At 39.4% G+C, this 11,054-nt stretch overlaps 1 protein-coding gene and 1 pseudogene across 1 annotated transcript in view; both read right to left on the bottom strand.

Moving 5' to 3' along the window:
• Positions 1 to 11,054, bottom strand: part of LOC116710420 (GTPase IMAP family member 7-like) — an 80,819-nt gene that overhangs the window by 62,355 nt on the left and 7,410 nt on the right. Inside the window, exon 2 of the mRNA XM_032549443.1 lies at positions 2,264 to 2,407. Within this exon, the coding sequence (XP_032405334.1) occupies positions 2,264 to 2,285 (22 nt within the window). The 5' untranslated portion in view covers positions 2,286 to 2,407. The remainder of the gene's footprint in view (positions 1 to 2,263; positions 2,408 to 11,054) is intronic.
• On the bottom strand, positions 7,079 to 10,744 carry LOC116731657 (GTPase IMAP family member 9-like; annotated as a pseudogene).

The following is an 11,054-nucleotide window of genomic DNA, read 5'->3' as shown; positions in this document are numbered from 1 at the left end:
AGTACAGCAGAACAAATAGTGACTCACGTGTATTTCATTGCTCTTCTGACTGAGCCGCTGCATCCTGACTCCGCTCTGTAGCGGGTTTTTCTTCTAAAGTCCGCGGTGCAGGTGTGTTTTTTCGAGAGAAGAACAAAGTTATCAGTAGTTGTTGTCGCTCTTTTTTCTTCTGGGCAAAAAGATTCTTGAAATTGCAAGAGAATTTGCTAAACTTAAATTTGGCAAGCTGTTTTACGTACGTGTGCATATTAAACCGCAACGTTATTGACACACAGGCAGAGAAGAAGCGGAGAGACTGTTAAGCCAATCAGAATGCAGAACACAATGTACGATTCAAATCCGTGAAGCAGCGAGACCGCGAAAGGTCAACCGCGATATAGCGAGGGTTCACTGTATTCCCGCATTTTTAAGTTTCTAAAAGGCGGTTCCCAGATCCATCCATCCATCTTCTTCCCCTTATCCGGGGTCGGGTCGTGGGGGCAGCAGCTTCAGAAGGGAGGCCCAGACTTCCCTCTCCCCAGCCACTTCTTCCAGCTCTTCCGGGGGAATCCCGAGGCGTTCCCAGGCCAGCCGAGAGACATAGTCCCTCCAGCGTGTCCTGGGTCTTCCCCGGGGCCTCCTCCCGGTGGGACGTGCCCAGAACACCTCACCAGGGAGGCGTCCAGGAGGCATCCTGACCAGATGCCAGAGCCACCTCAACTGGCTCCTCTCGATGTGAAGGAGCAGCGGCTCTACTCTGAGTCTCTCCCGGATGACTGAGCTTCTCACCCTATCTCTAAGGGAGAGCCCAGCCACCCTACGGAGAAAACCCATTTTGGCCGCTTGTATCCGCAATCTCATTCTTTCGGTCATGACCCAAAGCTCATGACCATAGATGAGGGTGGGAACAATACGACAAATGTTTGGATTGTAACGGATAATGATCATTTTATTCACACTGACATTTTCCATGAAACCTTCTTCCTCAGGTAACTTTTTACTTCATCTCTTCTTTTCTCAACCGACTCAATATGTCGCTCAATATCCAACAGCACAGGAAGCAAACTCCCAGTTTGAATCTCCAGTCTGACCACAATAACTGAGCCCATCTAAAGAAAGTGATCTGAGAACTCTGCCTCTGATAATAACGACGTCCTCTGTCTGAGAGTGAATCTATTTTGTCCAGCAGATCCTGGACCTGCTTCCTGTCTTCCATCTTCTTGTTGTTGAACACATGATACATCCCACTGCAGCTCTTAACCAGTTTCTGCAAGTTTTCATCTCTTTTTACAAACTCATCAACATCGATGCCTGTTTGTTCCAGTCGGTCTCGGTGGGTGAACAGAATCATGGTGTTCTTGGAAACCTCTGGACCCAGAATCTCCTGCAGCATCTCCAATCCTCTCTCCTCCTGTTCAGTGAATCTTCCCAGCTTGATGGTGAGCAGAAAAACATGAGGACCAGGAGAGCTCAGCTCCACAGCTCTCTGGATCTCAGCTTTCACTTCTTCTGGTTTAAGAACAGAACTGCAGAGTCCAGGCGTGTCCACCACAGAGACTCTACGAGACAAAACTTCATTTTCTGCCCTCTTACTGCTCAGAGTCAGCAGCTTGAGACCGTCTTCAGAGTTAAACTCCTTATTTCTCAGGATGGTGTTTCCTGCTGAGCTCTTCCCGACTCTTTCCTGACCCACCAGCACCACTCTGAGGTCGGACTCTGGTTCTGGAAACAACACAGCAGTTCAGGAGCTGCAGAGCAACATTTACATCAGACTTATTCCCACAATCTATTGCCAAGAAAGATTAATTTTAAAATATTTTTTCATTATTGCAATAAACAAATGTCCATGTTTATCCAAATGTCCATGGACGTTTTATTATTAATATTATTATTTTTAATGTGGTTAAGCGCCTGAGACCAGGATTCAACTCGAGTATCTACGGCCACATCAAGGTTTGCAGCCTTTCGCATACTTTCAGTACGCAAGCAGTAAATTGGACCTTTGAAAACTCTTAAAATGCGTTTCTCCAATTATTTGTTTTCAGAAGTATAATTAATTTATTCATTAATTTACTAACTTATTTGAGTAATGAATCTTTGATTTTTCATGGATGTCATTTAAAGCCTCCAAATAGAAAACTGCAAAAATGATTCTGCAACTTCTTGAGTTTATGTCCACCCATAAAAATGAAACATTTTTAACAAACTAACTTGTGTTGTGGCTCATCGTGACATTATAGAATTTCCATTTTATCATAAGTTATAAATCATGTATTTTTCTTACCAACTGAACTATGGCTGGTCATTGCTATTGTCCTCTTGCAGGCAGTTGATCTGGGATGATGTGTGGCTGTTGATTTCTTGGTAGTGAAAACTTTAACTTTTTGATTCCTGCTGTTTCACAGTCTGGTTCCAGACTGGACTGTCTCTGCCAACACAGTCACTGTCAGAACCATGCAGATGTAACAGTGTTTAGGTTTAAGTTGTAGAATCCCACTTGCTTTATTTGTATCAGTGCAATGGGGAAATAGCGCCCCCTCTCTGTGTGGCTGGTTAAATGTTGCTGGCTCCTGTACTCAGTGCCAGTCTGTGAAAACTGCACAAGAGGTGCAGTTTTCACAATTGCGTTTGACAAATAGTGTGAAATTTACTAGATGTGTTCCTGGCACCAATGTTTGTACTTTTAGTTTAGTTAATATTGTAAAACACTTCATGTGCTAAGCTAAAGGCTAACTTTACGCTCTGTAGTAGTGTGCTGAGTGAAGCTGAGCCGTTTCTCTGATTTGAACCCCCCATATGTTCTCATTCAGGAAATAAACTGCCTGATCAGCCAGAAACTTCTCGTCTTCATTAAAAAATCTACACAACGCAGAGTGGAGGGGTTACTTGGGCCGGCATGGTACAGTGGAGGGAAGCAGAACCTGGTTACACAGATTTGAAGAACATTTTCCTGATATTAAATAAATGTTTCGACGAACACTCAGCATGACCGACTTATGTTAAAATGACAGATTTAATGTAGCAAAGTTCTAGTATGTGTGATAAGTAATTAATTTACATTAATGTAAATTTTATTCTGAAACTGCATTTCCCATATAAATGTTATTCTATTTCCATTCATGTAATTAAGGAGTTGCATTTTACTTTTTTCAGCATGTTTTCTCGTAGTTAACATTTTTAACTGAATAAACAAAACCACATATAATAAACATACATAAAAATAACTTTTACATATAGTAATAAACATTTCCACATATCACCTCCGATGTCCACCGGTCTCTCAGTTGCCATGACAACTGTTTGGGATTCCCTCCGTTCTTACGTCACCGCGCTTTCTGATTGGCTGCCTGTCACATTCAACAGGCTGCGTTCAGTCGGGAAAAAATCCCATAGGCTGAGACAATCGGGCATATTCAACACACCACCACGCAACACACCACACACTGCAGGACTTTGTAGGATTGTCGTAAAATAAAAATCGGAGGGAAAAAAAAATAAATAAATATATATATATATATATATATATATATATATATATATATATATATATATATATATATATATATATATATATATATATACAGTATATCTGCTTAGCGATGCTGTTGGGTGAAAACACACAGAGCATCTTGTCCCATTCAGCCTCAGCAGTCTTTGGTACCAAAATTAGAAATGTCACATCGTGAAACCTGCGTTTAATGAGCTGCTGCTTGACATTAAAAACCATTTCCCATCATTTCTGTCCAATGGGAGCGATGTCTGTCACCAGCAGGTATTGGTTCATAAATTATAGTCCACTTGTAAAAAAGCACAAGGTGAAAGCAAAACGCACCAAACAGAACAAAGAACTGTGCATTTTCCAGACCATTTTCCCGGTGTGAATGCTCCCCAAATCGGTGCTTAAACTCCAATTCTTTAGAGTTGCCTTAGATTAATATGTACAACATTTATTAATTCTAGTCTGAATTACAACTTCTTCTTTTTTTCCATAATGGCGGATCGTCAAGAACTTATAGCTGAATACCGCCACCTACTGTACATGAAGCTGTAACAGCATTACTCATTAAATTCAGTTTTTTAATTTCGCATCATGAAGATAAATAAATAAAGCTTTCCTTATTATCTAAAATTTCTCTTTATTTATTACAGTTTCCAATATTCCTTTTAGACTCCATTCTTTTTCTTCTCACCATTTTCCTCAATTTCCTTTCAGATTTGCTTCACAATTCATCAATAAATGTTCGACATGTTGTTTCCCTCCACATCCCTCATGTTTATCTTATCTTCCAAATTAAATAAATATTATAATATATACAGGTAAAAGCCAGTAAATTAGAATATTTTGAAAAACTTGATTTATTTCAGTAATTGCATTCAAAAGGTGTAACTTGTACATCATATTTATTCATTGCGCACAGACTGATGCATTCAAATGTTTATTTCATTTAATTTTGATGATTTGAAGTGGCAACAAATGAAAATCCAAAATTCCGTGTGTCACAAAATTAGAATATTACTTAAGGCTAATACAAAAAAGGGATTTTTTAGAAATGTTGGCCAACTGAAAAGTATGAAAATGAAAAATATGAGCATGTACAATACTCAATACTTGGTTGGAGCTCCTTTTGCCTCAATTACTGCATTAATGCGGCGTGGCATGGAGTCGATGAGTTTCTGGCACTGCTCATGTGTTATGAGAGCCCAGGTTGCTCTGATAGTGGCCTTCAACTCTTCTGCGTTTTTGGGTCTGGCATTCTGCATCTTCCTTTTCACAATACCCCACAGATTTTCTATGGGGCTAAGGTCAGGGGAGTTGGCTGGCCAATTTAGAACAGAAATACCATGGTCCGTAAACCAGGCACGGGTAGATTTTGCGCTGTGTGCAGGCGCCAAGTCCTGTTGGAACCTGAAATCTCCATCTCCATAGAGCAGGTCAGCAGCAGGAAGCATGAAGTGCTCTAAAACTTGCTGGTAGACGGCTGCGTTGACCCTGGATCTCAGGAAACAGAGTGGACCAACACCAGCAGATGACATGGCACCCCAAACCATCACTGATGGTGGAAACTTTACACTAGACTTCAGGCAACGTGGATCCTGTGCCTCTCCTGTCTTCCTCCAGACTCTGGGACCTCGATTTCCAAAGGAAATGCAAAATTTGCTTTCGTCAGAAAACATGACTTTGGACCACTCAGCAGCAGTCCAGCTCTTTTTTTCCTTAGCCCAGGTGAGACGCTTTTCGCGCTGTTTCTTGGTCAACAGTGGCTTGACACGAGGTATGCAGCAGTTGAAACCCATGTCTTTCAAGCGTCTCTTGGTGGTGGATCTTGAAGCACTGACTCCAGCAGCTGTCCACTCCTTGTGAATCTCCCCAACATTTTTGAATGGGTTTTTTTCACAATCTTGACTAGGGCGCGGTGATCCCTATCGCTTGTACACTTTTTCTGACCACAGTTTTTCCCTCCCTTTGCCTCTCTATTAATGTGTTTGGACACAGAGCTCTGAGAACAGCCAGCCTCTTCAGCAATAACCTTTTGTGTCTTTCCCTCCTTGTGCAATGTGTCGATGGTCGCCTTTTGGACAGCTGTCAAATCTGAAGTCTTCCCCATGTTTGTGTAGGCTTCAGAACTGGACTGAGAGACCATTTAAAGCCCTTTGCAGGTGTTTTGAGTTAATCAGCTGATTAGTTTGTGGCACCAGGTGTCTTCAAAATTTAACCCTTACACAATATTCTAATTTTGTGACGCACGGAATTTTGGATTTTCATTTGTTGCCACTTCAAATCATCAAAATTAAATGAAATAAACATTTGAATGCATCAGTCTGTGTGCAATGAATAAATATGATGTACAAGTTACACCTTTTGAATGCAATTACTGAAATAAATCAAGTTTTTCAAAATATTCTAATTTACTGGCTTTTACCTGTATTATATCTTCTCACCTGTTTCAACATTTTCAATTAATACTGACTTTTGTTTTTGTTTAATTCTCATCTTCATTCTATAGTGTGGTTTTTTTTTTGCCATATTTCTAGTTCTTCACTTTTATTAATACTTTATTTGCCCTCTGCTTTCCCAAAAGGAACTCTAACAAATTACATTATGATCACATACAATTACTACATGCTGTGATACTGTTCAGATTTTCTGAATCATAGTTTTGCATTTGCTGTGCAACCAAACCGTCCGTTCCTCGTGTCAAGCTGAGGAGGTGGAGGTGGTTGGTGCCGGGTTCCCGTCAGGACTGAGTAAATGTTCAGAAGTTCTTGAGGTGATTTATTTGCTTTGTCCTTTTTTATTTTAGTTTAGGAACCAGTTTCCCTGTTCAGACCGCCCTCCCTGCTGTCAGGCCTCAGGCTTTAACTCTTCCACTTCATTTTCCTGAGTTGTTTTTGGTCTTAAATGTCTTTTAAAGAAAACTAGAAATAAATGTAACTTTTTAAATTGTGAAACCACGTTTGTCCTATTGGTGCTGATGGTCTTGGTCCAATTCCCATAGAGGTGTTTCCTTTTGGCTACTCTGCTCAGGTGAGACGTGAATTTAAAGAGCAAAGCACTAAATAAATCTTTTACCTTCTGCTGCTACAACTATTAGAAACTGAAAAATGTGTGAATACAATAAAAGGAGTCAGACTGTATTTTAATGTCTCTATTTATTAGCATGTTAAAACATGGATAAAATATTAATGAACTTGTTTACACACAAATCTGAATTAATTATATGGCAATCGATCATATGAGATTATGAGGTCCAGTTGAATCAAACTCATTTTATAATATAATTCAAATAAATCACATTACAGTTGAATTCAGTTTATTTTACATCCATTGGTAAAAATATCATTCAGAGGAAGAAAGTTTTATAGTTTCTGTCATAATGCGAGGTTTCTAGGACTCTTAAGGCAAGCAACAACTACGGACACCCAAACAGTTTTAACAGATTTATTTAGTAACTGAATGTGCTGGAGAGTGTGTGGAGGGGCCGTCGATCTGCGGCAGCAGGGAGGAACCAGGGCCAGCGGAGGAACTGCAAAGGGCGAGCGGTTAAAGTGGGAAGTAATGAAGGGAATGATGGAGTAACCTGATGGTGACTTACGGGCTGCAGGGTTGAGGTAAGCAGAGGAGAGTACATGGGGGTCCAACAGTAGGTGTGGTGGTTTTCCAGATGGGGGAAGTTCCAGCAGGCGATTGAAGGCGGACAGGCAGCAGCTGAGTGGCGGCGTCACGCACCCAGGTGCAAGGCCAAACAGAGCAGCTAGGATCCGATTCTTCAGGTGGGGCCAGTTCAGAGAGTGTTCAGCTCGGGTTCACACTGTAGAAGCGGAACCATCTGGCATCTGACTCTGGGAAGCCGCTCCCCTTTAAGGACCTTGCAGATTGGTGGTGATGAGCAACAGCTGGATCCCATCAGCCTGCCACCCTGTGAAGGAGAAGGAAACCACTCCCTGCAGAACCCAACAGTTTCATCCATCCCTCATCCGCAGGATGGATGAATGAAGTGCAGAGGACAGAAACTCAGTTAAGATAAGTTTATACAGAAACAAAATATAGAAGTAATGCACCATTACTTCCTCCTTATTTTATGAATTAAGGAGGAAGTAAAGAGTTGAGGTGTTGCAGCTCTTTAGTGGCTTCATTTCGAAGAGACTCAGCTAAATATATAAACTTTGAGTCAGCAGTACAAGATAATATGTTGCAAGTTATCTTCATATTTTCACACATTCATGCTCTGATATTCAGGATGTTAATTAGGGATTCAGCACGTTGATCATAACACAGCTGAACATTTTAATCATGATTTCATAAGCTGCGGCCAAAACATCAGACACAATCATCACTGTATAATGCAGGCTTTCTCTTTCACTGCTACTGCAGCTCTAACCACTGCCTCACGATCTGCACAACAGCAATTGCCACCAAAAGCTCCAACAGCCATTCCACAAGCCAGTGCTAAAGCTCCCAAACAAGCACCCTGGATCATCAAGTTGTTTCTCTCTGTCTGCCCTCTTGCATCTCCAGGATTATTGCCAGAATTTTCTCTGCGAAGTCGTTCTGATTCTTCTTGCTCGGCTCTTTGTGCCTCTTCAAACATTTCATTGGTATAGAAACTTCCTCCATTTCCCTTAACCATTCTGTTGATCTTCTGCATCAATCCTCTGACTTGACCAGGATCCTCAACATTGTTGTCAAAGACATGATATTTATCTTCAAATTCCTGCAGGATGGAGCACTGACTGATGATGTCTGTTAGAGGCTGGGATGTTTCTAACAGGTTTTCCATTGTCACTGTTTTCCTTTTTCAGCTCGTCTCCATGGGTAAACAGGATCATGGTGTATCTGGCTGCTGCTTCTCCAAACATTTCCTGGATTATCTCCACAATTTTTTCATCTTCTTTAGTGAATCTGGTTGGTTGGAGAACAATCAGGAAGACATGAGGACCAGGAGCCGCCATGCTGATGGCTTTAGGTATCTCCTCCACAACCTCTTCATTACCTTTACCTGTCTCAAATAGACCTGGAGTATCAATGACATCCAGATTTAAACCACCAACATTACTGGTTTCCCTCTGACAGACTGTTGTCACAGAGGAAAGAGAGACTTTAGACTGAAACAATCTTCCTCCTAAAATTGTGTTTCCTGCTGCACTTTTTCCGACTCCAGTTCCTCCAAGAAGAACAATCCTGAGGCCTGTCTTCTTTTGACCTGTTGAAGAATTAGAAAACAACAATAAACTGAAATAATTTTTTCCCAAATAGAAGTACAAACTAAAAATGGGTAAAGTTATGCCAAATACTTAACTTACTTAATACTTAAATACAAATGATGTTTCATGCTTATTTTTACAGATCTGGAGAAAAATTTATGTAGACCACAGAATGAAATAACTTGAATATTTGTTTTTATAAACTTTGCAAGGTGTCATTTCTTATGAAAATTTCCTTTAAGAAATATTTTCTAAATAAATACCCAATGAAGAGTGTTGTATAGTGTAGAAAACCAAAACAATAGAGGCACAAAGCTGAGAATATGCTCACACACTAGCTGATCTAAACTCGTGGTTTTTGTATATAGATTATTTAATATATTTTAACACACATAATTCATACACTAGATCAATTCTCATTTCATTTTGCTGCATCCGTCAATTGGAATAACTTGAGGAGATAAAATATTAAAAGTTCTGTTCTTCAACTTTAACCTCTACTTTCATCAACTCAGTAAAATCCATGAAGCTAATATTTAACCAGTCATTTTTATGTCATAACTGTACAGGTGTGCTCTGAGCATTTTGCTACTTGCAAAAAGCAGGTGAGCAATGACTTAATACTGTGTATCTGAACTATGTTTTGATCATGTATGTCAGGCTGTGTATTAATATTTGTTGTACCTACATAAAATTTAACTGCTTTACACATAAACTGAACCCATTTGTAGCCATAGCACATATTTATTGTTTTGGACCCAGTTTGACCCATTGATCTTTGATTTAACCACAAGGCATCTGATGTAATTATGACCAATCCTTCATATGAACATGTTGCTGTAATACTATCATTGTAGTATTCAGCTGTTCATGAGGTCAGTTGCAGACATTTATCCATCTTTTACATTTTTCCAGACTCCAATTTTAAAAATGGAATAAACTTTATTCTGCCCTCTAAATGCTCTGGGTAAAAGTGTTTAAGTGCATGTTTCCCACTGACAATTTTTTCTTTCGATTATTTTCCACCAAATCTCTATGACCACAGCAAATTAATCTTCAGACCGCATGCAGTGCTAGATAGACCTGAAAACTTTGTTGGAATCTCAGTCCTTCCAGGTGTGGGGTGTTTACTTCAGGTAAGGGACCTGATGACCTTTGCTGCTTGTCTTTCCTCTTTCTCACAACCTCCTGTCTGCCAAGTGACAACTGTTAAATAGAGGCCTCTATAGTAAAATCCTTTAAAAAAGGCTCTCTGTATCATCAGAGTTAACTGTCTGTGGTGTTAATATTTTATTAAACCTGGCAACTATTTACATTGAAATGTCCTAAAACATTCTAAGAGCTCAAAGATTTATGTATGTAAACATATGTAATTTTTGTTCCGATATCATTTGTCTTCAACTTCAGCACAAAAATAAAAATCAACCATTTCAATTTCTTTTTATCATTTAATATATTTCTCATGTTGCTATGAAATACTAGCTGTAGGTATAAACCAGTTTGAAAACAATGTACGATTATCTATTGTCTTTATAATTTAGAACTGCTTCATGTTTTTCACATTAAATCCAAATAAAATACTTTCAAGTGTGATGATGTAATGATGAGCAAAGTGCCTCTTTAATGAAAACCTTCATTACCAATTGCAGCTGTTGTTGGCCATTGTTTTGTAGAAAAACATTGTTGCCTTTACAGGAGAAAACAGTCGTCACTCATCGCTGTTGTTAAATGTTCTAGTTAGAAGATATTTTACAAGAAGGAAAATATTTTGTAGTATATTTTTCTATATTTAATGAAAAAAAATGTTTAAAATGCGGTTCCAGTACAAACTCTTTAAGATTCCTTATCTATTTTTTTCTGGTAAATGATATTTGCCTTCTGGAGATTATAATGAATGAAACTTCTTACCAAGTCGATCGTAGGCTGACGTTGGCCATTTCCACTGTTCTCTTGCAGGCAGTTGATTTGTGATGTTTTGCTGTTGATGGTGGTAAATAATTTTACTTCTTAATTCCTGCTGTGTTATATTCCGAGTCCAAACTCCTCCTCCTTCTGAATTTGTTTGCCATCACAGTCAGAACCACCCAGGACGCTTTAAGCAGAATGTCCTGAAGAAATATTACAACTAAAAGTTTCAACAATCACAGAAAGACCAGCTCATATGAAAGGAAGTTGGATTTAATTTCAGTCCAAAAATATTTGTCTGCTTCTTTTCAGAGTGAATTGATTTCAATCTCCGGTTCCATGGTTTCAGTTCTGGAACAAAATCTAAAATAGAGAGAAAGAAGTTAAAACATCTCAGTTGGTTCTTGGAGGTTTTGTTAATAATGAGAACAGCAGGTTGGAGGAATGATTTGATTCAGGTGAGGATT

The sequence above is a fragment of the Xiphophorus hellerii genome, chromosome 2 (assembly GCF_003331165.1).
Source record: "Xiphophorus hellerii strain 12219 chromosome 2, Xiphophorus_hellerii-4.1, whole genome shotgun sequence".
In the NCBI taxonomy this organism is placed as follows: domain Eukaryota; kingdom Metazoa; phylum Chordata; class Actinopteri; order Cyprinodontiformes; family Poeciliidae; genus Xiphophorus; species Xiphophorus hellerii.
This window is presented reverse-complemented; position numbering and strand designations above follow the sequence as displayed.